This window comes from Emiliania huxleyi, assembly GCF_000372725.1.
Source record: "Emiliania huxleyi CCMP1516 unplaced genomic scaffold EMIHUscaffold_269, whole genome shotgun sequence".
NCBI lineage: Eukaryota > Haptophyta > Isochrysidales > Noelaerhabdaceae > Emiliania > Emiliania huxleyi.
Window position 1 is genome coordinate 29,898 of NW_005200019.1, and position 24,711 is coordinate 54,608.

The 24,711-nt window shown below is 64.1% G+C and overlaps 6 protein-coding genes across 6 annotated transcripts; 4 read left to right on the forward strand and 2 right to left on the reverse strand.

The window, feature by feature from the left end:
* Positions 1-4,702: 4,702 nt before the first annotated feature.
* EMIHUDRAFT_367626 (hypothetical protein) lies at positions 4,703-7,148 on the forward strand. Its single transcript, XM_005777118.1, has 6 exons — positions 4,703-4,797; positions 4,997-5,044; positions 5,326-5,368; positions 5,616-5,719; positions 6,132-6,423; positions 6,895-7,148. The coding sequence occupies exons 1-5, from the start codon at positions 4,708-4,710 to the stop codon at positions 6,282-6,284; spliced, it is 438 nt and encodes a 145-aa protein (XP_005777175.1). The 5' UTR covers positions 4,703-4,707; the 3' UTR covers positions 6,285-6,423; positions 6,895-7,148.
* A 6,192-nt stretch (positions 7,149-13,340) lies between these two features.
* Positions 13,341-13,799, forward strand: EMIHUDRAFT_315415 (hypothetical protein; the record flags this gene model as incomplete). The annotated part of the gene is made up of 1 exon (XM_005777119.1): positions 13,341-13,799. One exon carries the CDS (start codon positions 13,341-13,343, stop codon positions 13,797-13,799), a length of 459 nt encoding a protein of 152 aa, XP_005777176.1.
* A 1,379-nt stretch (positions 13,800-15,178) lies between these two features.
* Positions 15,179-17,395, reverse strand: EMIHUDRAFT_238344 (hypothetical protein; the record flags this gene model as incomplete). Its single annotated transcript, XM_005777120.1, has 2 exons — positions 15,179-15,514; positions 15,587-17,395. The coding sequence occupies 2 exons, from the start codon at positions 17,393-17,395 to the stop codon at positions 15,179-15,181; spliced, it is 2,145 nt and encodes a 714-aa protein (XP_005777177.1).
* Positions 17,396-17,973: 578 nt separating this feature from the next.
* Positions 17,974-18,996, forward strand: EMIHUDRAFT_74078 (hypothetical protein; the record flags this gene model as incomplete). The annotated part of the gene is made up of 1 exon (XM_005777121.1): positions 17,974-18,996. One exon carries the CDS (start codon positions 17,974-17,976, stop codon positions 18,994-18,996), a length of 1,023 nt encoding a protein of 340 aa, XP_005777178.1.
* A 494-nt stretch (positions 18,997-19,490) lies between these two features.
* Positions 19,491-21,625, reverse strand: EMIHUDRAFT_238346 (hypothetical protein; the record flags this gene model as incomplete). The annotated part of the gene is made up of 6 exons (XM_005777122.1): positions 19,491-19,741; positions 19,807-20,155; positions 20,373-20,788; positions 20,996-21,027; positions 21,095-21,409; positions 21,609-21,625. The coding sequence occupies 6 exons, from the start codon at positions 21,623-21,625 to the stop codon at positions 19,491-19,493; spliced, it is 1,380 nt and encodes a 459-aa protein (XP_005777179.1).
* Positions 21,626-22,845: 1,220 nt separating this feature from the next.
* EMIHUDRAFT_238347 (hypothetical protein) lies at positions 22,846-24,409 on the forward strand (the record flags this gene model as incomplete). Its single annotated transcript, XM_005777123.1, has 4 exons — positions 22,846-22,987; positions 23,195-23,271; positions 23,836-23,972; positions 24,394-24,409. The coding sequence occupies 4 exons, from the start codon at positions 22,846-22,848 to the stop codon at positions 24,407-24,409; spliced, it is 372 nt and encodes a 123-aa protein (XP_005777180.1).
* Between the last annotated feature and the right edge of the window lie 302 nt (positions 24,410-24,711).

The following is a 24,711-nucleotide window of genomic DNA, read 5'->3' on the forward strand; positions in this document are numbered from 1 at the left end:
CCAGCAATTTTGTGCAGCGCTTCCGAAACCGCGAATTGGTCGACGGAGGAATGCGATTTACGGATGTGGAGTTTGCGGCGCCGTCAAAGTTTGTGGTCCAGCTCGAAAATGTCGACTATTTCCCTGGCGAGGATGAGGCCTGCAAGAGAGGCCTGAAACCGCGTGTCGACGTCTTCAACAGGTTCTCATTCCTTTGCGACGAGTACAATCAGCCGTACCTCCCACCAGGCACCTGCCCCGCGAAGTGGTGCCTCCGCAACACCAAGCTCGCGGACGGCCGCCTCGAGGAGTACTTCGCCACGCCGCCAGAGTTTGCAAAGCATCCCGTCAGTCCCTTCAACCCGCCGCCCCTCTACGCCTCGTGGTCGCTCTCGGTGCGCAACGAGGCCACCGGCGACGCCCAAGACCTCGACCTCAGCGGCGTCGAGTCCATCCACATGCAGCTGTGCGCAGCTGGGTAGATGCTTGTGGACACCCGCCGCATCACCACCGCGCACGCCTAGCACCGCATCATCACAGTTCAGAAGGTCTCGTCCTAACCATGATAAGCGCCCGTGCGTCCGTGCGACCATGTAGGTATCACATCACGCAGCGGTGCAACACGAGAGAGAGCGGCGAGTTCCCTGACCCCAAGTGCAAGTTGGAGCTCTGAGGCTTTCGTCGCTCCGGGCTACGCCGACATGCGCTTCGACAAATTTGCATGTCCATCTTGTACGACACCCTAGAACCGTCAGCGCAAAAACGGAAAATGCAAATTTGACGCGCTGCTGCCGCTGGACTGCTATCGTGGTCCAAGGGAAGCCGGGCGGGCTGTGCTACGGCCCTAGCGTTCACCTCTAGGAACGCGCTGGATATGGATATGGATAGATAGCCTTGGCCGGCTCGGAGGGAGGTGCAGCGGTGGGGCTCGGAGCGTTGCTGAGGGAGGGTGTAGAGGATGTAGAGTGTAGAGCGCTGTAGAGAGCTGTAGAGATGTAGAGCGCTCTGGAGCGCTGTAGAGTTGTAGAGCTCTAACATCCTCCGCGTGACGAACTGCGTGCGTTGTAGAGCGATGTAGAGCGCGATTTTGCTATAGAGTTTGTTGTAGAGGCTCTACAGCCAAACCGCCGGGAAGGCAGTGACTCAAAGAGGTCGAGCCGCGCTAATGGGGTGTCTCCGAGCTTACTGGAGCTCTGATGGACAGCCCTGACTATCCCTGACACAGAGAGAGTCACTCTGACGGCACACAACACCCTATAACTGCGTCATGACCAGCCTGCCATACGTCGCCGGTGGCGGTGCCGCATTCGTCGCTGTGCTTCTCTAGCAGGCGGTGGACTGTCGGCTGCGAGGACGGTCGCATTTGCACGAGGCGAGGCGAGCATTCAGACGCGTTGCATGCGCCATGGCTCGCGGCAGCGCGTGTGGGAGCTCCTGGCTGAGCGTTGAGTCCAGGCGAGTTGCGCTTCAGTATCTGCGGGCCTTCCCCTTCCGGCTCCTCGAGCCACACCACCTCGAGCAGGCACCGCTCGCCTTCGGCCTCGTCGGCGCATGCAATCACGCGGCTCCTCCCGCTGGTGTCGCGCTCGACCCTGCCCATGGGCGCGCCTGGGCTCGCGTGCGGGAGATAGATTTCCACCGACCTCCCTTGCAGCAGCGCGGTGAAGCAGTGTCGCCCGTCGTCAAAGTCCGCTCGCATGTCCAGCCGCGTGGTTGGCGAGAAGATGCCGACCTGGGAGAGACCATGGGGCGCTAGCTTGCGTCAGCGAGGCCAGCCGAAGGGGGAAGAGAAGGCGACTCTGAGCACGGCGCGGCTCAAGCACCTTCTCATGGAGCAGGGTGGCTCGGATGAGCTCCGACGGCTGCAGGTGGTGCGGCAGCATCTCGAGTCTGCAGGAGGCCAGGAAGGGAGCTGAAGCAGGGTGGCATCAAGGTTGGGGTCCATGCGGCAGAATTTCCGACCTGCCCGACGCCGCAATGTCACTCATAGATGGAATGGTTAGCAGGGGGGCGTGCGGCGGCGGCGAGCCGTCGCGCTCTCCGCCGCCACCGGGCGCCCTCGCCCACTTGCTGCCGAGCCGCCCCGTGGGCGACGGCTTTGGCGTGGGCAGCGTGTAGAGGTGAAGGTCTTGCTTCTCAAGCACATGCATGTCGTCCAGCCGCCGGGGTTGCACTCTCCGCTGACGCGCAAGGCCCGTCACCTCGAGCCCCGCCGCGCGGAAGGCGCTCAACAGCGCCCCCATCTCCTATGGCGAGAGCAGGCGAGCCCCTCTGTGCTTGCGGAAGACCGCCGCGCGTTTACACGGGCCAGCAACCTCTGTGCTCCCCGCCACAAAGGAAATGGACGCACGCGGCCCGCAGCCGCAGAGAGGAGAGAGGACCACCCAGAAGTCCTTGCCCCGCCCGCTCGCCTCGATGACATCAATCTGATCATGCTGCCACCTGATCAGTGCGCAGCGGGAATCGATGGGGAGAGGGCCGTCCGGATCCTGGCCAGGCGTGCGCTGCATAGACGCACGTGTTTGTTATGGTGTGCACCGCATCCGTCGTCGCCGTTGAGACGCAGCCCGTGGAGATGCGCAGCATGCGCGGGTAGGAACCACGCCAGCGGTGCCGCTTCATCACCCGAAAGTGCGCCAAGTCGTGCGTCGCCATCCTGAGACGCGGCCGGACGGGCGGCGCGCTAGCACAAACTCGCGCGTCCCTCGGGAATTGATAATTTTTCCGCTTCTCTCAAAATGATGGTTTCGTGCCAGTGCGCGCCAGTCCCGTGCCCAGTGTCGTGTGAGGGAGTGGGAGTCTAAGAACAAGCTGACGCGGGCCCAGTACCTCGATGAGGTGACTTGGACCACCAACCAAGATTCTGTGTGAGCTCTGTGTCTTGTTTTGCCAACAATAGACATACACCAAGAGCTGGCTGGGGCTGCAGAAGCAGCGCATCTCAGTCGTTCTTCACACGGCCATCGCAGAGCAGATTGTGAATGAGCTTGCCTGCGGCGAGGGCGGTCGAGTGCACGGAGCTAGGTGCCTCGCCGTCCTCGCGGGAGTCGCTTAGGCGGCTCCCGTGGTGTACCTGTGTTAGTGCCAGTGCGCGCCAGTCCCGTGGCTGTGCCGAGTTTATAAAATGAACTCGGGGGCACGGGACGCGGCACAAACGGGGCACAAACGCCAGGCTACAAAGACGGACGGGGAGGGAGGCACGTACGTACGTACGTAGTGACGCAGGGGAGTCTAGGCGACGGCGGCGTCCTCCGACGCCGCGGCGAGCCTGAGCTCTGTGCCGAGTATTTTTGTTATACCAAAAGGAGGGCTACACGAGGCCCTCTACGCTGGGGTGCCGGCGCCCTACTGGGCGCCCCCCTTAGAGCCCCCATCGCGCTTACCCCTAATTGACGCTATTCTGACTGGGTTGTAACAAAGTTTGAACCACACGCGCGGCGCGAGGCCTTGCGCCCCATGCGGTACGGGGCCGTGAAACCCATCGCCTGGGGGTGCTAGGACACCGAGAGACATGATCCAGAAGTGCCAGGCACACCCACAGTGGTCAACACGAGAACGCCGAAATCGTGACCTCGGAACGCGGTCACGGCAAATCTGACTAATCTGTAACAACCGTTAATACGGATGGCTCACGCTGGCGTATGGCCTCGCCGCTGCTACCCTCCCGACCTCAGGTGAGCAGACAAGATCCCCTGAGCTGCCGGCGCTCTCTGATCGCCCGGATCGCAACTGCCGTGGCAAAACTGCGAGCTCCCGAGGACGTCTGGCGCCGAGTGCGTCTGGCACCGGGCACGGAAGCTCGCACTCGGCCGCACGCGATAGTGCTGCCGCGAGAGCGCCTGCCAGGTACGACATGTCTCGTGTAGACTCCTCCTGGGTCATGGTCGGTCATATGCAGGACGGCCAGAGTCGCCCACATCGCCTACGCGGTCCCGAGTGTGGTCAGGCTGATACACCGCGACTCAACGGTTGAGTGCGGCCAGCGCACACAAAAGTCGTCGACTGCGGCCTGGCGCGGTGATCATAGGTGCTGGAGACCAGGCAGTATGAGCCTGTAACTGGGCACGCATGAACTCGGTACCTACATTCGCAGAGGCCCGGCAAGGATGGGATCTAGTAGAGTGATTGCGCACTGAGACCGTGCTCCGTGGGTCGCTGGAATGACCTGAAAGGCATCCTCAGTGCCGCTGCTCGACTCTCCAGTGTCACAGCCGATGCCTGTGACCTGGTCACCGCCGCACGCAGGTTGAGATCCGCGCCTCCTCGGGTGTGCCCTCATAGACAGCCTTCGGCGGCGCGTAGCGACGCGAGAGCCGCTCCTACACAGGCGTGTACGGTGAACCACCGACGGATAGAGCACAGATCTATGGTCACGCCGGCAGCCTCTGAGGTCGAGACGAGGCTGCCGGCGTCGCCGCTGCAGCTCTGGGCATCACCTGCACAAGCCAAGCAGACTTTGTTACAAAAGCGGAGGCGTGTCGACGCGCCGCGCGCTCACATACTTGGGCTCCCATCTCGGCGCGCGCGAGTCAAGGCCGAACCGACTAGCTGCCGCCGCGGCGGGTGTGGCTGGGCTGCAGGCAGGCCTGTGGCCGGCGCTCGGCAAGCTGTGGCGCGGCGCCGGCGCAGCGCTTGTTACAAATTCGGCGTGAAAGTCAGATTTCTTTCGCGAGTCAGAATAGCGTCAATACCGGGTACCCCCACGTCGGCCACCGACCGAACTCCCTGATGCGAGAGAAGCAGGAGGACGCCGCTGAAGTGGCCGCGGCCGTGATCACGTACTGCTTTTGCTCGGGCGGGATGCTTGTCATCAACAAGGCCACCACCGCCCGCTCTTGCCGTCCGACTGATAGAGCAGCGCCATATGTTCTGGCTCCACGCGCATGCACCTCGCGTGCTTCGCTGCAGCCGCGCCAGCCTGCCTCCTCTTGGTCATCCCGCGCGCTGGATTCCCGCTCCGTCTCCGAGGCACACACGCACGCGCTCTCACCCTCTGCTCCTCGGCCTGCTCTCGCAGATCGCCGTGTCGCACACGCCGTCGCCGGCGCTGGTCACGCTCTGCCAGGTGCCTGCCGTTCATACCTCCCCAGCGTTCCCGAGACGCCCCTTAGACCTCGCGCAGTTCCCATCCGCGCTGGGCCGTCGAACCGCGACGGCGCACACGCCGCGCCCATGCCGCTGCCCATGAGAGTAAGTCACCTCGCCCCTCGCCACACACCTCCTCCGCCGGATCTTGTCGCGACACGGGAATCTCTCCCACGGAGAGATTCCTTCCGCCCCCGGATGCCGACGTGCTCCTGACTAGCGGAGGGCGCTGAGCTGCAATCTCCTCTCCCCCGGCGATAGTTCGCCTCGTGCACCGTGCTCGTGTACGGCGGCAAGCTTACCGGCCAGCTGCCCTAGAAGCGGGAAGACGTGTTCTTGCCTCCCAAGCAGCGCTCGAGAGGACACGCATTCAGCTGTATCCGGCCGTATCCGGCTGCGTCTTCACTGTGTTCGTAGGGCCTCGTACTCACGCGGTGCTCTGAATACACTGCACAAGACCGTACTCCCGCCCTGAGATGTTCACGCCGCATTCCTGCCCTAACCTCGCGTGTTCATGACACAATCCTGCGCTGACCTCGGCATGTGCGCAGGTCTGCTGAGGACGGACGACTTCGAGTGGAGGAAGGTCAAGTACTTTCTGATCTACGTCCTGTCCTTCTCGATCGGCACGTGGACAAACATCAAAGTGCTGCAGGCGCGTGAGTACGCGCTCCTCCGGCCAGACCTCGGCTACTACAGACCCCAGCCACACCTCCGCCACACCTCGGCCACACCTCGGCTAGATCTCGGCCACACCTCGGCTAGATCTCGGCCACACCTCGGCCACACCTCGGCTAGATCTCGGCCACACCTCGGCTAGATCTCGGCCACACCTCGGCTAGATCTCGGCCACACCTCGGCTAGACCTCGGCCACACCTCGGCTAGATCTCGGCCACACCTCGGCTAGACCTCTGGCATACCAGATCTCGTGCGAACGTGAGAGTGCCTTTGCAGACACTCGATATCCCTGCGTCTCCCTCGAAAACGCCAACGTGAGACTGCCGCCGTCCTATCAGTCTTCTTCTTCTGATTCTTGTTGTTGTTGTCCTCGTTGCCACCTCCTCAGGATGCCAACGTCGAGACGGTCATCGTGTTCCGCTCGTGCACGCCGCTCGCGGTCTCAGATCACGAGATCGCACGAGATCGCACGAGATCGCACGAGATCACACGAGATCGCCCGAGATCACACGAGATCGCCCGAGCAGGTCTGCATCTTTGACCACTTCATCTACCGGCGCGCCGTGCCGTCGGCCCGCTCCTGCGCCGCGCTGCTGCTGATCACCGCCGGTGCAGTGGCGTACATCGCCTGCGACCGCGAGTTCCGCGTCAAGGGTGTGCGCGCCTACTTTTGGGCGTCGGTTCTGGTGGGGTAGATGCCAGCGAGGTTGGCTCGAGAGGCGAAGAGGCGGGGAGGCGCGTGGTGGCGCGACAGGCGTCTGTGCGACGCAGCACAGGGCCTTGCACTTTGGATGCTCCGTGCCGGCTCCCCCGGCCCGTGTGGAGATGCGAGGGGCTGCTTGCCCCCCTTGCGCCACCGTGTGGAGATGCGAGGGGCTGCTTGCCCCCCTTGCGCCACCACTTCGTGTGTGTGTGGGGGGGGAAGTGTACCACCCCTTCCCTTCCCTTACTCACACCGCAGGCCGACCTAGCGCCCCTCTCCCCCAACCCATGGTACACGAACCCACCCCTCCCCTACCCCACGGTACCCGAACCCACCCTCCCCTACCCCACGGTACCCGAACCCACCCTCCCCTACCCCACGGTACCCGAACCCACCCCTCCCCTACCCCCACGTTACCCGAACCCACCCTCCCGTACACTCACCTCAGGTCTGGTGGGCCGTGCTCGTCTTTCAGCTCACCTACGGAAAGTTCCTGGTGACGGGCATCCCGCTCCGGTGGACGAGATCGGACGAGATCACACGAGATCACACGAGATCACACGAGATTGCATCCCGCTCCGGTGGACGAGATCGGACGAGATCGCACGAGATCACACGAGATCACACGAGATTGCATCCCGCTCCGGTGGACGAGATCGGACGAGATCGCACGAGATCACCCGAGATCACACGAGATTGCATCCCGCTCCGGTGGACGAGATCGGCCGAGCTCGGCCGAGATCGCACGAGATCGCACGAGATCGCACGAGATCGGCCGAGATCGCCCGAGATCGCCCGAGATAGGTCGCTGTGGACGCCGGTGCTATACACGAACTCGCTCTCGATCCTGCCCACCCTGCTCGTGGGCGTGGCAAGCGGCGAGTTCACGCGCGCGCGACTCGAGGCGATCGAGCTGTCTCCGGTCGGCGGCAGCTGGCTGCTGCTCTCCTGCCTGGTCGGGATAGGTATCTCGTGGTCCGGCTTTCGTCAATCTCCCACAATCTCCCACAATCTCCCACGATCTCCCTGTAGGCATCGCGTCGCTGCTGCTCTGCCTCGTCAATCTCCCACGATCTCCCACAATCTCCCACGATCTCCCTGTAGGCATCTCGTGGTCCGGCTTCTGGTGCCAGTCGCTGATCACCGCCACCGCGTATACGGTCGTGGGGGTGACCAACAAGATGCTCACCGTGACCTCATCTCGGCTGATCTCGGCTGATCTCGGCTGATCTCGGCTGATCTCGGCTGATCTCTCTCCCGCAGGTGACCAACAAGATGCTCACCGTGACCTCATCTCGGCTGATCTCGGCTGATCTCGGCTGATCTCGGCTGATCTCTCTCCCGCAGGTGACCAACAAGATGCTCACCGTGACAGTCAACGTCCTCATCTGGGACAAGCACGCCTCGCCGTACGGCATCGCGTCGCTGCTGCTCTGCCTCGTCAATCTCCCATAATCTCCCACAATCTTCCACGATCTCCCTGTAGGCATCGCGTCGCTGCTGCTCTGCCTTATCGGCGGCTCGCTCTACCAGCAGGCGACAACCCAACCACCCAACACACACACACACACACACACACACACACACACACACACATAGAGAGAGAGAGAGAGAGAGAGAGAGAGAGAGAGAGAGAGAGAGAGAGAGAGTACCCTCTCAGCGCCGCCGCCGGAGCGGGAGGTCAGCCCGAGATCGGCCGAGGCTGTAGGCGCCGCTGCGCGACGCCCTCTCCGAGGAGGAGAGGGTGGGCTTGCGTGAGTCGTCACTAGAGAGCAGCCGCAACCGCGCCGCGAGCAAGTTGCTCCGCCAGAGCAGTGGCGACAGCAGCTACGGCGCCGCGCCGGCTTCGGACGAGGAGGACGTCTGACGCGCAGGTCGACCCGCAGGGAGCATACGGAAGGTGTGGCGGACTACAGCACAGGCTTTGGCTTTGGGGCGTCGGCGCTTGTACGGTCAGATCTCGTTGCGCTGTTGTTCTTGTTGCCGCCGCGCGCGGTGCCGGTGGGCCGCGGTAGGCTTTCTGTGTTTACCGAGCGTACGCATGTGTACGAGGAAAGCTAAAGCGAAAAGCCGTGGTCACAGGTCACACGTGTGCGAGGGTCAAGACTCAAGTGAGGCCCTCCCCAGTCTCACCCCACCTTACCTCTGCCCCCCCCTCCCCCCTCCCTCTGCCTCCCATAGGGCAGGATAGCACTAGCATATGCTAGGGGGTCCACAGCGTCCTAATCTAAAATCTGAGGATTCAGGATTCAGGCATCGCTTCAGTGAGGCCAAAGTGAGTTTATGGATGTGTGAGAACGGTACGGGACACGAGGAGGCACGCGGACCGACTCGTCGGTGACTCTGCTGCACGACGTTTCAGAATTTTTCTCAGCGTGAGCGAGACGTGGAAGAGTGCCACCGTCGGGTAGGACGGGTCGGCCCGGAGTATCGGAGTAGCCGTCGTGGTCGCGGCGAGCAGCGCCGGCCACTCCGGCGCCGCGTCGGCAACATGGGAGCATGTCCACCGCCACTTCGCGGTCACAGCGCTGTTGTCGCCCGAAACGCCGCATGTACCTCTGGCGGGCCAAAGATCGACTCGCATGTCGATTTTGACTTGACGGCGGCATGGAGGCATCACGTCTCCCTGCCGCCGTCAAGTCGGAGCCAGTCTGCGGCGATCACAGCGCTCGCAGGAGGTACATGCGAGCTTTTCAGAGTCAAGCGATTGCGCGAAATCCCACACTGGTGGATTTTGAGGCGCTGTGGACCCCTACATATGCGCCTAGTGCGCACACTGGGCCCACATAGATGTGACCCGCCCGCTCGAGTGCGGCGTCCGGATGCTAGTGCTTGAGAAGACACCACAAACGCGGCACGGCCCGTTTTGGATGTCTGCGGAGATTCTGTCTTAGCAGTGAGTCATTCGGAGTCATTCGATGGCCAGAGTGCGATTGTGTGTGTGCGGGAGTTGGTTTGTCGGGAGGGAGGGGCAGGCTGCTCACCCACGTGCACCGGGCCAGTGCTTGCACTTTGAATGCCGTGGGGCTCCTGCCCGTGTCCGGGCGTGGAGATGCGAGGGTCACCCCCCCTTGCCCCACCACTTTGTGTGTGTGGAGAAATCTACCTTACCTTACCTTACTCAAGTCACGGGGAGGTTCGGGTTCCCTCTGTAGCCGTAGCCCGTAACAGGCTAGAGCTCTCCCCCTTCCGCGTAGGCTTCCCCGGCGGTCACTCAGGCGCCGCGGCGGACAAATATGAAATATGGATCTAACGTGATGATGGCGTAGAGCGCGTCTAGCCCGGTTGGAGCACTTGGAGTGCAGTCATTAGCCTCACATCCAGGGCCGGGGAGCTAAGAAGCGCACCCAGCGGGCCGGATGATCGGGATCGGGTTACGGGCTAGAGAGCCCTAGCCCTTGGGGGTGCGCGTTCGCAGGGAAAGGGCCGTAAAGTAAACACGGTCTCCGAGGGTTAGCCCCGCGTAGAGCCGTACCGGGTTTCCCCTTAACTGCAGGACGCCCCCTCTACTCGGAGCTAATGAACACCACACTGCACGCCCCACACCACCACCACTCTGCACTCACTTGCGCAGGCACTTGAGTAGACGCCCCCGCCAGAGGGCTCACTCCCCGTCTTCCCAGGGTTCCACGACCCTCCTTGGTTCGCTTTCTTGCTCATCTCCCGAGCGTTATGCGACGACGACCGGTGTGGTCGTTCCCCTCGTTGTTGATGTCGCTTTCTCCGCTGCCGCCCTTCGTCTTCGCCAGCTTCTCCCGGTTCCACCGATTCCGAGGGCGTCGACGGCCCGGTCGAGGTCTCCTCGGGCGAATGAGGCGGCATTGGATCCTCTCGCCGCGCCACCCCGGAGGGTCGGGCTGGCTCACCCTGGTCGACGAATCGCGCCCGCATCCGCGGTCTCTCTATCGTCCTCGGCTCGCCTCCCCCCTCCGCCGGCTCCTCGTCGAGCTCGGGGAGGCGTGGCCCTCCTCGTCGTAAGTCACGGTGGTCCAGCTGCCGCCGCGACGGGTCTACCCCTGGCGGGCTCGTATGTCCCGACCCCACTCGCAGAGGCCGAGACAGCCCAACTCTCACCCCCTCCGCCAGTTGACTCCAGGTCTCACCCCGGGCCCTCCGGTCTCGGCCTCCCGATTCGTCGGCTGGCCCACTGCCTCCCCACGGCACCTCCCCGCCCTCGGTCCCCCCCCTCGGGTGCTCCAGCCTCCGGCGGGGCGGCTGCGGATTCCCCAGGTTCCGTGCGGGTCCGTACGGTGACGGCCACGCCGGCAGCGGGGGCGGAGGCGGCGGTGGGGGGCGCGGGTACGGTGGCGGCACTGGCGACCACAACGCCTGGTGTGGGACTCCAGGGGCGGCCCCTCGGCCCTGCAGCCGTTCCAGCGGTGGGGGCGGAGGCGGTGGGTGGGGGGGCGGGTACGGTGGCGGACTGGTGGCCGCAACGCCTGGCGTGGGGCCTCAGGGGGGCGGCGGCCCCTTGACCCTGCGAGGTCGTCCCAGCGGCGGGGGCGGAGGCGGAGGTGGGGGGGGGGCGGGTACGGTGGTGGTACTGGCGGCCGCGACGCTTGGTGTGGAGCCTCGGGGCGGCCCCACGACCCTGCGACCGCTTTAGCCGTGGCTCCACGCGCCGATCGTCCACTGCGCTCCGGGGGGGGGGGATCTAGCCCTTGCTTGCCCCCGAGGAGGAAGGGGGGCAGGGCCCGGGCTCGCCGCTGGCCTCGCCTCTCCTCCCCCTCGCGCTCCGCTAGGTCGTAGGCTGTCTATCAGTCGCGTCGCTTCCTCACTCGCCCGATCCCCTTCGATCCGCACCCGCACTGCCCGAAGGCACCCGCACTGTTCGGACAGCGGGCCCGCCGACGCCACTCGCTTCTTCACACAGCAGGCGTATGCCATCATCGCCTGCCTCCCCGACAGCGTCGGTCCCGGTGCAATGTCATTGACGAGGTAGTCCTCCCCCCCCCACCGGAACACCTGCCCAAGAAGGTCCGTCGAGCCAACCAGCCGTTTAGCCAGGCCCCGCACTTCTCGTGCCTGCACTGGTCTGAGCACGCCGGTGCTGGCTGCGAGCGACAGGCCTATTGCCCTAAGTTCCGCCAGGACTGCCCTCTCACCCGCCGCCGCGGCCTCTTGATCCCTCTCGGCTTCTCGGATCGCGTTTTGTCGTTGTCTTACCCTGTCTGCTGCCGGCACGAACCTCTCCGGGGTGCCTCGTGCCCTTTTTGGCAAGATCCGCGTCGGGGGAGGTCGATCCACAGCTGTAACCCCGGCTCGGGATGTGCTCGCCCGTTGCGACGGTTGCTCCCCCCCTAGTAGCTCCCCCTCCCCCCTAGCCTCTAGCCTGTCTCCACGCCGCCCCTTCTCACGGATCACAGGGGCCGCACAACCGAAGCATACAACCCCTCGTCCCTGTATGTGGCGTGGTATAGGCGCGTCTTCATCCCCTCCTCCGCCTCCCCCTCCACCCGCTCAGAGATCCGTCCGTTCGAGGATGGCGCTAACCACCCGCACCCCTTCTGCCACTTTCGTAGCCGCAGGTCCGTCTTCCGGTTTTACGTGGAATAGTGTGCGAAATTTACCGCCGCACCCATGGCAGGCGGCTAGCGTGTTTAGTCGCTCTCGGCATACTTTGGAGTTTTTAAAACCCGCCATGGCCAGCGTGTTTTCTTTGAGAGCGCCTTCGTTGTTAATAGTACAAACCCAATGTGAGTGAGTGTGAGTATTCTTGATACGAAACCACGACGACACACACCAGTCGACTCGCATCGGTTGCCTCCATGAACGGCGGAGCTATTCTCGCGCCCACACCACACCTGGCTCCAACGTGGACACGCCCATAGCTGGGGACACTACTAGGTCACGCATGGCATCACAGAAGTTTTATCTCTGGGCCCCGAAAGGCATCTCTAGCAGTGTCGTTACACATGCCCCCTCCCCTCCTGGGCGCATGCGCCTCACGTCTCGCCAGAGCATAAGCCCTTGGCGTGTGGCGAGACGAGTTTTTCGCCATGCAGCGAGCAGCAAGCCGCCCGCCGCAAACAGCCGGAGGCCTCGCCGCGGCACTGGCTGCGCCGCCCCCGGTCCCGCACCCGTCGACGCAGCTCCCCCCGCGGAAGACCGCGCGTAGCGACGTCTTGACGATCGAGATGAGCGTGCCTGAAGCTCGCCCACCTACTGCCCCTGAGAGTTGGTTATTGAGTGGGATCAGCTCCCCCCCTTGGGATCGAAGCCGCCACAACCTCACACCCAACATCCCAGGCGGGATCAGAAGGGGACTCCACACCGGACACCGCCCGGGCACAGCCCCCCTACCCGTCGGATCGCACAGAGGGCCCCCTCGGAGCAGCCCACACAATCACGCATCGGCAGATTGAGTGCCTGAGTCAGGCAGACAGCACAGACAAGAGGAGAGAGAGGAGAGAGAGAGAGAGAGAGAGAGAGAGAGAGAGAGAGGAGAGAGGAGAGGGTGAGGGAGTGTGCACACATGTGGAGCAGGGAGGGTGTCTGTGGTGGGCTGTAGTCATACTACGTGGTTACAACCACGCGCCCCTCAGGAGCTTAAGGTAGAGCTGAGCGTCCCAGACGCCTCGGTGCCACCCACCGGGTGAGACCATCCGGATCAGCCCAGTACGCCCTCCGGGCGAACGGTCCCCGCGATGGCCCACGGTCTCCTCCGTCGCCTGGTTGAACCCCCTGCCTCCCGGTTGACCCCCACTCCTCGTAGAGGTAGTCCATCATGAAATAAACTCAAAGACCCACCACGCCTCCAGCCTCCACCTCCACCCGCGAGCCGCCACCGCTGCCGCCCGCGCACACATACTCACACAAACCCAATGGTCCTCTGCGAGCGGTCCTTCGTTGCACAGCCGCGCACGTTTTCTTTCGGGTCTCGGTGGGGCAGCCATGGCCAGCGAGGCCCAGAAGGCTGCCTGGCGAAAATACGAGCAGGAGAAGCGTCTGCCGCGCAAAGACAATCGCGATCGCGGCAAACGCGACCGCACTCGCGATCAGCAGGCCCGGCGTTCGCACAAAAAGGCGGCTGCCATCCTAGCCGCCATCGCACAAGAGGGGCCACTGATTTCCATGGCCCGCAGCGAGGCCCAGAAGGCTGCCGAGCGCAACTACGAGAAGAAGCGTGGACCACGCAAACGCATAGACAAGCGTAAGCGTGGCAAACGCGACCGCACAAGCGAGCAGCGGGACCGGCGCGCGCGCAAAAAGGCGGCCGCCATCGCCGAGCGGGCACAAGAGGCAGCGGAAGATGCTGCGACCGCGGCCGCCGCCGTCGACAATGAGGCGGCGCCGGCCTCCGACTCGGCGGCCCCCGCGCTCGACGTCCAGGACGCGGCGCTCGAGATGTAGTTAGAGCCCGTATTACGGCTTTATAGAGGTTGCGCAGGCCTTCCCGGTTCACAGTTGTTTGGATGAAAAAACGTGCCGCGCGCTGCGCGCGCCGGCTCTCTCTCACTCACGTGCCACCACACAACGTGTGCCCACACACGGCAGCTCCGGCACCTCTCAATCGGTTCCACATTCTGCGCGCACCGTCCACAGGTCCACAGACGGTGACTGTCAGTCTGACAGACCACACCGCACGCACCACACTCCGCACAATGGTTGGGTAGTAGGGCTAGAGGGTCGCTCTACACTTAGCCTCTGCAGCGAGCGAGCGCTCAACTTAGCCCCCGCACGGAGCCGGGCTCAGACTTAGACGCTGTATGGTCGGGGGTCGGGGGCCATGAACTTAGACGACCAAGGCCAACTCCGGGTAAAACCCGGGTATACCTGCAAAAGTCCAGGTTTACCCGAAAAATACCTGGACGCGTCCCGACCAACGTATGCCGCGCACGACGCCATATCGCCTTCTCCCAGGGCCAGTGCGCTACTTGCGGCGCGCAACGCCTGCTCAAGTACGCGCAACGTACCACTGCCGCTATGCGTGCCTTAAGGCGGCTGCGGCGAAGCGGCGGGCGCGGCATGCCGATGGCAGTGCGGACGATGCGGTTGCGATGTGTTCTGCTTCAAGATCGTGGCGGTGCTTGGCATGCACTTCTGCGATCCCAATCAGCTCATCGCAACGATGTTCGATGTAAGAGGCTCCCGCTGATCTTAGACCGCGCAAGCACCCCATTCACACTCTCCCAGTCGTCTGCGTTCCCTTTGTCCGCAGCGACGAGAACCTCGCCGACCTTCACGAAGCCGCTCAGACCCCAGCGCTTCTTCGAGCTGCGAGACAAGATCATGAATGTCAAGGAGCCTTCCTCCCCATCAGACGGGAAGCGAGTCTCCTCGCCGAGACATGAGCGCGTGCGCCATGCCGCGAGCAGCGCCGCGCCCCCCACGAGAGCCACAGACTCTCCACGTGCATGTTCCATGCCCCATCGAGAGGGACACTTTCCTCTCTATCCATGTGAGTGACTCGACTACGTCGAGGGGGGGGACGTCTGAACCACACGTGTCCCTCCATTCACACTCTCCCAGTCCTTCCTGGATCCTGGTCTAGTGCCCGTCCTCTCCGCCCGTCGTGCAGAGTTGGTCGCACCTCCGTGCATCTTCGTCCTTTAGACGTTTCACCTAGAGCAAGCAGGGCGGCACGCCTTCAGGCCTACCCGCCAGCCGGGTGGGGCTTGCACGCCCACCCGCCTTTTTTGGAAGACCCCTACATGCCTCACTAATGCACATGCGGTCATGCACAATCCATGCGCCCTCACTCGAATGAGACCTCGGTGCCACCGGGGTTCTCACAGAAGCGTGTGGGTCTGAGGGGCACCGTCGCCGCTGTTGACCACTGGCAGGGCGAGGCGACTGCGGGCATCGCACGAGAGGCCGAGCCGAAGGGCCGGGTCCGTGCTCGCGGGCGTGTAGTAGACGTTGAACAGGTCGACGCCCAAGCCGATCGCATGACCGGCGGGCACCTCGACGCAGAGAGCGTGCATGCCCACCGTGAGCTCGGTGCCAGGGCCCGCCCAGCCGCCATTCAGGCCTGCGACGCCGGGCATCCAGACGTTGCGCACGCCAGACGTGAGCAGCTTGGCGCTGTTCCCGTCCTCCTCGATGTCAAACAGCACTGTGTGGACCTGGAAACGCGGCAAGCTCTCTGGAGGGTCGCCCGGGGAGTGGGGGGGGCGCCCGGCGCGCGAAGGGAGCACGGACAGGCTCGCGTTCGGCAGCCCGCAGATGGTGGCGCCGCGCTCGAGCGGTGGCGTGCGGTAGATGGCCGCCGCCGTCCGGTTCACCTTGTCGAGGAAGGTGCGGGACTGGACGCCGCCGGTGGTCTTGAGCACCGTGCCGAGGATTGGCACCCCGGGGTTGATGCCTGACGCGGTCCCAAAGGCGATCGAGGTGTCGCACAGGCCGGGGGCGCGCTGCCGATGAGCGAAGCCCTCGACGCTGCCGATGAGCCCGCCCGAGTCGGTCATCGCGAAGGCCGTGGGCGTGACCACCGACCGCCTTGGCGGCCACTCCTCGAAGCCGAGGTAGGTTGGCTCCGCAAAGTACATGCCCACGCCCGTCTTTGAAGAGCGAAGCTGGAACTGGATGGGCGCCACCTCCTCGAATCGGCCATGCGCGCCGCGAAGGAAGGTGTCAAAGAAGTCGAACGTGCGCTGCCACAGCGGCTGCCGGTAGCCCATCCCCTTGATCAGCCACTCGTTGACGGGGAACGCCGTGAGCATCGTCGACGGGATCATCAGGTTCGGGAAGGCGGAGAAGGCGTGCTCGCCCTCGTCCACCATGGTGAAGACGCGGCATCCGGCGCCGTGGAGGAACTGCCGAGTCTGCAGTCCTGCGTCCGAGGTTAGCAGCCCATCGTCGGCGTTGAGAGCGAGGAAGACGGGCGTGCCTCTTCGGCAGAGCTTTTTTGGGAAGCGCTCGATCGACCGCTGGTCGACGTAGCTCATGAGTCGGGGCGCGTCCCTGTTCCAGTCCTCCCTCGACCTGGCATGGTGGATGGAGATGTCCAGCAGCTCGATCTGCTCCGCCGGCAGGCGCGAAGCACCAATGTCCGCGAGCAGCTTGATCCCCTCGATGTAAAAGCGATTTGGCGCGCCCTGCGGGTCGACGACGTTGGTCAGGTTGCCCCAGCCGCAGAGGCTGGCGACCGCCTTGATTCGCGCGTCGTGCGCCGCGGCGAGGACGGCGAGCCCCGCGCTGTAGCTGAGCCCGGCAAAGGCGAGAGCGCTGGGGTCGGCGCCCCACTCGGAAGCGTGCGCCTCCACCATGTCGATGACGGCGGAGGCGTCATCCATGTCGAGCGGGCCGCCCATGTCGGGGTACCCGCCCGCCTCGTACCACCCCCTCGAGAGGTATGAGACACCGATGAAGCCCTTGGTCGCCCACTCGTGCTGCTTGAACGAGAACATGAAGACTGTGAGAGAGAAGGCGTTTGGAAAGACGATCACGGGGTAGCCGTCCGAGCCTTCCGGTGGCGGCGCGTCCGGTATTGCCGCCGTCAGCTTGAGCACCACACCCTCCTCGCGAGGCAGGCTGTGGTGCCGCCAGCGGACAGGGAGGGGGCCGGCGTATTCCAGGTCGCCGATCTTGAGAGCCTGCGCGACTGACATTGCCGACGCTTGCGCCCGCTCCCAGGCGAAGGCCTCGGGCGTCTTAAAAAGGAGGTGTACCGTCGACGCGGCTATCGCCTTGATGGGACCTGGCACCACCTTGGAGGAGGCGTCCGCCGTCTCGTCGGACACCGTGTCGGTGGCTGAACGCTCGGCCTGCCAGCTGTCTGCTACCGCTGCCACGCCGTTCATCCAGAGGGCATGAAGGTCCGGGTCGTTCTGCATGCTGTCGGCAATGTACTGATGGTCCTTTGCAAACTTCGTGATGCGCGCATTCTGATGGTCGTGGTCCATCTCAGTCTCAGCGTCCCTGGCGGCTTGCCACAAGGGCTCGGCAACGGCAGGAAGCGGAGCTGGAAGTGCAGACACAAGCCCGCAGAGCGCCTGGAGAGCCATGTTGGCTGCGATCGATATGCGGGAGACGCGGCAGATCTCTCAGCTGCGATCGCTGCGACCAGAGCTCCTCGAGGACGACCGCTGGCGGACGGCGCGAGGACGCGATATTTCTTTTTTCGCACGACAGGCAATCTTTGCTGGCGAGTAGAGGCACCGCTCGCACTCCCGAGGTCTCTTGGAGCAGAGCCCCGGCGAGGGGTACCCTGGGTGGGCGGGGCCTCTACTCGCCAGAATCGAAGGAGCTCCTCGAGGACGAACGACCCGGCGCGAGTTTGCAAAAAACAAAGGGACCAGCCCTGTGGTTTTTCAGTGTATGTAGCTCTTACGTACATTCCCTTTTTCGGCTGGTTTTACACGAACAACAACAGCAAGTCCAATGACTGACTCGCCTATCGAGGTTTCTGGGGTGCAGAGGGGTACAGTTGTCGGCAGAGCCTCGATCGCTTCGCGACAGAGACACACGAGACAGCCACTCGCGAGCGCGTACTTCATCGGCGCCGAGCCACCATCACGCCCACAAGGCGAACATGCGAGGACGGCTTCTCGGCCGAATGTGCAGCACGCTGCCCGGCAGACGCATGAGCAGTGCGAAGCGTGCGCTGCCGGTGATCGACATCGAGCCGCTCGTGTCGGGAAGCGCCAGTGCATCAGCTGTGGCGTCGGCCCACGAAGAGACGACCGCTCGCAGCCTCGATTCTGCCAGCCGTGAATATGGCTTTTTCCACATCTCGGGGCACGGCATCGCGCCATCCTGCATTTCTGGCGCCATGCGTGCGTGTGGCGACTTTTTCCATCTTCCGCTGGAGCACAAGCTGCTTGTGCGAGCCGATCCAGATGCTGGCGAGGGAACGGGATGGGAGCCCAGCGGTGCGCAGAAGCTTGACGAGAGCCGCCTCGGCGAGGGCATTGATGGCGAGCAGACAATGGGTGATCTCAAGGAGTCGTACATCCTCGGTCGACCAGCGACCTCACAGCTGCCGCCGGGCGCAAAGCCCGGCGAGCTCGCAGCCCTGTGGCCGACGAGCCTCGGCGCGTACTTTCGTGACCCGCTGGTACAGTATCACGACGAGTGCTGGCGCGTGTCGGTGGCTCTCATGCGCGGCTGGGCGATCGCGCTTGGCAAGCCACCCGACTTCTTCCTCCGCGACACGAGTGACCCGATGACCAAGCTGCGCCTGCTCTACTACCCGCCAGTGGAGGACGCACGCTATGCGGAGGCTATCGGCCTCGGCGCCCACTGCGACTGGGGAGCGCTCACCCTCCTGACCCAGGATGAGGTCGGAGGGCTCGAGGTGTGCGCCGCAGACGGCGCATGGCTGCCCGCCAACCGTGCGGGCAGCGACACCCTCCTCGTCAACGTCGGCGACATGCTCCAACGGTGGACCAACGGCCACTTCCGCTCCTCTCCCCACCGATTGCTCAAACCCGCCACGGCAGAGGCCTCGCGCACGTCCATCGCCTTCTTCTTTAACTGCAATGTGGATGCGAACATCGACCCAAGGCAGGTGGTCCCCCACGAGGTGCCCAAGTGGGAGCCCATCTTGGCAGAGGCCTACATCGTCGAGCGCGCCACCGCCACAAACCAGCAGAGTGACGTGTGATCGCTTCCAGTCCTCTGACCCGTTGTACGATGATCGCGGATGTGACCGCGGTTTGAATGAAGATGTGAGAGGTGGTCGGTGCTCCGTGCTCTGCTGTCTCTCGTGTCCGGCGAACACGTCCCCGCCCACGGACAAAAAGTCTGCTTTAATTCCTCGCTGCGTTCTCGCACATGGAGTGCGAGGTGTCTCGCCTGTCGCCGTCCCAAACTCCCCTTTCTCCCGGCAGGGGTGGGGCGCGCGCGGGGGCGGCGGGTGGTGTGCGGGAGGTGGAAGATGGACGGATGATGCATGATGCATGGAGATTGCTTGAACCACAAGGTTCCTGGAGAGAGAAGAATGCAAGAATCTGGAGAAGGTGTGTCGGTGTGTGCCCGTGGGTTGTTTGTGTGACTCATTTGTTTAGTTGTATATGCGCGCGCACACGCGTCTGTGTGTGTGCACCCTGCACAGTCCCAATCAAGCGGTCTCAGGAAGAAGAAATACGCCCCCATGCGTCACCTTTCCATCCCCCTCTCAAGCTCCTCCTCAAGATCATCGCCCGGCTCCGAGGCGAGCGCCGCCGCTATCTTTGGGTAGCGGCGCCGCACGCGCGGCCCAGACAGCGCCCGGGCTTCCAATATCTCCTCTCTGCCGCTCCCGTTGCCACCGCTGCCAAAGACCCGTGAGAGCGCCGCCGCCGACTCGAAGACGGCCATCGCGTCGTGGCCGGCGCCGGGGACCACGTAGTGCCGGTGAATGGGCCGGCCTATAGCACGACGTGGCTAGCACCGTGCGGAGGGCAGGGCGAGCAGAGCTGCGGGCGATGCAAACTCGGGGCGCCGTAAAACTTGCGCAGGAAGGCCATGTAGGCCGCGCCGCGCGCCCTTCTCCACGGCCCGGTGAGCATCGCCGGGCAGCGCGTGTCCATCCGGTTGCGGAAGCACGGCGACTCCTCGTTATCCCTCTGCCAGCACTCGGAGTCACACTCTGGCAGACCGTCGTTGCAGGTATCGTTCTGGCCGTTGAGGTACGAGACGTCGCGCTCGGGGTAGATGGCGATTGACTGATTGACCGTGGCACCCCCCACCCAGCCATCCAATCCGTACGGCCACGCGTTGTACGCTTCGTCGCCGCAAACAAAGGCTCCAGGCTCGTCGGCGGAGAATCCCCGGTGCGGCACCTGGAGCGTGGGAGAGGCACGCACTCCACGCACGCGCGCACCTGGGGATGGGGCGGCGTCATGGGCGCCTCGGGCCGGGCGCCTTGAAGGGGAGGGCTCCTTCGCGTATGGCAGCGGTGGGCGAGCAGGAGTCGGAGCAGGTGCAGCCGCGGTAGTTGCAAAGGCACCTACGAGGCTCCGAGGAGCGTGCGGCTGTGGAGGGCGGTAGCGGCGCTACGCCAGAATGGGCGGCATACTTGCCGCATGAGTAGACTGGCCGTGAAGCGTCCAGGTAGGCGAACGACGATGGGTTCGCGATGACGTAGCGCACGGAAAGCCCCGCACGGGGCGCCGTGGGGAGGACGGTCATGAGCGCGTAACGCTGCACGAACTGGCCTCCCGCGGAATGGCCGAGCAGAGTAATGGCCTCCAGCTTTGGAAAGAGCCGCTCGTCGCTCAGCAGCTTGACGAAGGTGTCCATCACCTGCGGCCCAAGAGGCGAGACCAGTGAATGGTCTGTTTGGCAGTTCCAGCGAGAGGCGGGCTGGCCCGCCGCAAATGACGAGACTGTCCTGCCATGCCCGCTCTCCGGCGACGAGGGCGCGCCCGCGCGCCAATCGCCGCTCGGCCGAGAAGTGTTCCAGAAGGCGTCGCCTGCAGGGTCACCATCGGTTGTGGTGGTGGGCAGGCAATCCGCCATCCGCGGGCGGAGTGGTGCGATGGGCGATGCCGGGCTTGACGCCAAAGTCTTTCCGATAGTTGAAATCCGGCGCGAGGACGAGCACCTGCTGGTCTTGGGTGATGAAGAGCCCGCTCCCTCCCAGCCCCTCCCACTGGGCGATGCGCGCACCTCGCCCGCACTGCGGTAGCCTTGCTCATGCTGGATGTCATACCTTTCACCACAGGCCGGTGTGAGCGCCGGGGCTGTGGCGCTCAGTCGACGAGGGCCGGCCGCCACACATGGCACAGAAGTAGCTGTCGGCATCGCGGTAGGCGCCATGCAGCACGACAAGCGCCATCGTCGCGCGCTCGTCACCCTCCGACAGCAGCGTCTCCGAGTGATACGGAAACGTGACTCGGCCGTCGGTGCCCGTGACTGGGATGCGGTAGTGAGGCAGACACGAGTAGGCGGTGGCGACGCCGGTAAGGCGCCTCCGCGCGCCCGCTTCTTTGCCGGCCGCCGCCTCAACGCGTGCGCACGCCTTCTCCAGCGGCACTCGGAGCGCCTCGCCGTCCCGGCACTTTGGCATGTAGTCTTCGGGCCACACAACTAGGCTGCCGAGGGAGGGGAGGAGAGCAATGGAGAGTGGCAATGAGGGGAGCTTTGGGAGGAAGAGGTCGGAGGGCCCGCCTCGGTGGGCCCCAAAAGAGTGTCCGATCCAGTGCAACGCCGAGGAGGAGGAGGGCGGCGGCAGCAGTTAGCTGCTGCAAGAGCTGGAGGCGACGGTTCGGAGCTGCTTCGATGGCGGAGTACCCCACCGCGGAAGACATAGCGATAGGCAACAGTGGTAGAACAGGGTAGAAGGGCAAGCCACGAGGCGTCTGATTGACACGATTGCGAGGGACGGCCTTCACGACACGGAAGAATTTTACCAACGAGAGGGTGGGGAGCAGCCTGCCGTCGAGCAGCGCGCCGCGCAAGCCCGCTGCCGACGACCCGATCGAGAGCTCGTAGTCATGGTAGCATTCAGCGCGCCATCGCGCCCGAGACGGCCCGCCTGGCCTTGTAGGTAGGCCTTCCCAGACAGCTTGGCGAGGCTGTACAGAGTGCCGAGAGCATGCTGGGCAGGCTCCCGTCGAGCGACGTGCGCAGTGAGGCGGCCGGGCGAGGGCGCGGCGGGTGACAAGCCACACCTGCAGTGTGCCGGGAAACTTCCCCGGCGGGAACGTCGCGATTTTTGCGCAGCGGCGCCGCCAGGCGCCCGCCCCGGCGGTGAGCGACGCGTAGCGAGCGAATCGCCGGGGCGGGCGCCTGGCGGCTCCGCGGAGCTCCTTTGGCTCGGCGCGGGCGGGGTGTGACACACACACGCGGGCGGGAGCGGCGGCGGCGGCTCAGCACCAACCTTTGCAACGCAGGGGCTGGCTGCGTGGGCCCCCACCACCGGACTCCGTCGGGTTCGCGTCTCCCTACCCGCTGAGGGGAGCGCAGTGTGTGTCTGTGTCTGTGTCTGTGTCCCTGTCGTGTCGTGTGTGTCGTGTGTAACTCTCGCACTGCTCTGTCTTAGCTCTCGCCACAGGCTCAGCCTCGCCTCTCCGCCCGCACGCTCGACGCACACGACAGAACCCGGACGACGTGCCTTTTGCTTCTCTACAAAACACGCACACCCACGCCCGCCCCAGTCAGCGGACCCAGCGCCATCGAGAACAAAGACTTTGGCGAGCCAACGCAGCCGAGAGATAAATCTCCGCAAGAGAGCCTGCCGCTAGCGGAGTAGCGGTGCAGAGCGCGAACTCGCCGTACTGAGCCTAGCGCAGCGCGAACACGCCGTCTGAGCCTAGCTAGCGCAGCGCGAACTCGCTCCTGTTCATAGCTGCGCAACCCTAGCCCAGCTCAATTTTTCTGGTTTGCACGCGGCCGAGAGCGATACCATGTCCAACAAAGGCTCGCTCGAAAAAAGAATTCTTTTCTCCAAGCGCTGTGCCGGCATCTCCTGGCGCCCAAAGCCGATTCTCATAGCGCCTCCGCGGGATTCTCCACACTCTGAGCTCCCATGGGCGCTGTTTACTCGTACCTCTTCGGCGAAAGCCCCTTCGACGCCTCGTGGCCCGCCTACGAGGAAAAGATGCGCGCCGAGGGCCTCTCGAACGCCGCAATCGCCGCCTTCAAGTACAACTTCAAGATGCTCACCAGCGGTGCGTGCCTGCTACCCACTCACTGTTGCTGCTGCACGACCTCTCCGTCTCTGCTCCTCTCTCCTCACTTATCTCCGGGGTCGCCTCTCGCTTTGCTCTCTCTCTCTCTCTCTCTCCGTCTCTTTGCCAAACTCTCCCTCCGGCCGCTGTCCCGCCTGTCTCGCTCGCTGCAACTCCGCTCATTCCCTCGCACGCTCGCTCTCCCAGGCGCCAACCTGATGATTCCGGGCGAGAGCATCCAGCCGGTCGAGTCGCTGCCCGACTACGCCTCGCTCACCACGGAGGTGCCGACGCCTCCGACCGACGCCTGCTGCGCCACACACTCTCTCACCGTGGTGGCTGTGAGGGCCGCTCCAACCAGCCACTGCCCGCAGCGCGCGCTCGAGGCACCTCCACCCTCCACCTTGCCTCGAGAGCGTCCACCATCCGCCTTGCCGGACCCGCCTCCTGCTAAACTCCCCGTATCTCCCAGTCTCCCCATATCTCCCACATCTCCCCATATCTCGCCACACCTCGCCACACCTCCCCACACCTCCCCACACCTCGCCGCAGGACCCGGCGCTGCTCAAGTCGACGGTGATGGTCAAGCTGAACGGCGGCCTCGTATTCGACTTCCCACCCGTTCAATGATCGGTCCCATTCTCAGTACAACTGTGGTGCCCGCCCTCCACCCACCTCCCCGCCCCGGGGCGACCCGGGCGCCCTCCGACGACACTGCGACCCTGCTATCATTGAACAGTAGTCTCACTGTTCTCAGCCGTAGTATGATTCTGAGTGTGTAGTACTGGTTGGTAGACCCAGTCCACTTGCGCACTGTTCTCAGCCGTAGTATGATTCTGAGTGTGTAGTACTGGTTGGTAGACCCAGTCCACTTGCGCACAACAGGCGGCCTCGGCACCGGCATGGGCCTCGAGAAGGCAAAGTCGCTGCTCGACCTCAAGGAGGGGCGAAACTTCCTCGACTTCATCGCGCTGCAGGCTGCAGAGTGCACGAGATTGCACGAGATCGCACGAGATCGCACGAGATCGCGCTCCCGCTGCAGGCCAGCGCACACCTCGGCCACACCTCGGCCACACCTCCGCCACACCTCGGCTAGATCTCCGCCACACCTCGGCTAGATCTCGGCCAGATCTCGGCTAGACCTCCGCCAGACCTCCGCCAGCCCTTCTCTCGTGCTGCAGGTGGAGCAGATGCGCTCCGCCACATCTCGTGCAATCTCGTGCAATCTCGTGCAATCTCGTGCAATCTCGTGCTGCAGGTGGAGCAGATGCGCTCCGCCACCGGCGTGCCGCTCGCCTTCATGCTCATGAACTCGTCCGCCGCAGCTAGATGCGGACATGTACATGTGCTCTTGCCAGACCCGCGAGGTGCTATGAATGCGCAGACTCCTTAGTTGATTGTTCCAGTGGATTCCCTAGTTGATTCCTGCAGTAGCGCATGGACGCCCCCCGCATCCCCCCACCTCCCCCCACCTCCCCCCACCTCCCCGCACCTCCCCACACCTCCCCGCACCTCCCCCCACCTCCCCGCACCTCCCCACACCTCCCCCCACCTCCCCCCACCTCCCCATCTCTCCCCCCACCTCCCCACACCTCCCCACACCTCCCCACACCTCCCCACACCTCCCCACACCTCCCCACCACCTCCCCACACCTCCCCACACCTCCCCACACCTCCCCACACCTCCCCACACCTCCCCACACCTCCCCATCTCTTGCGGCAAT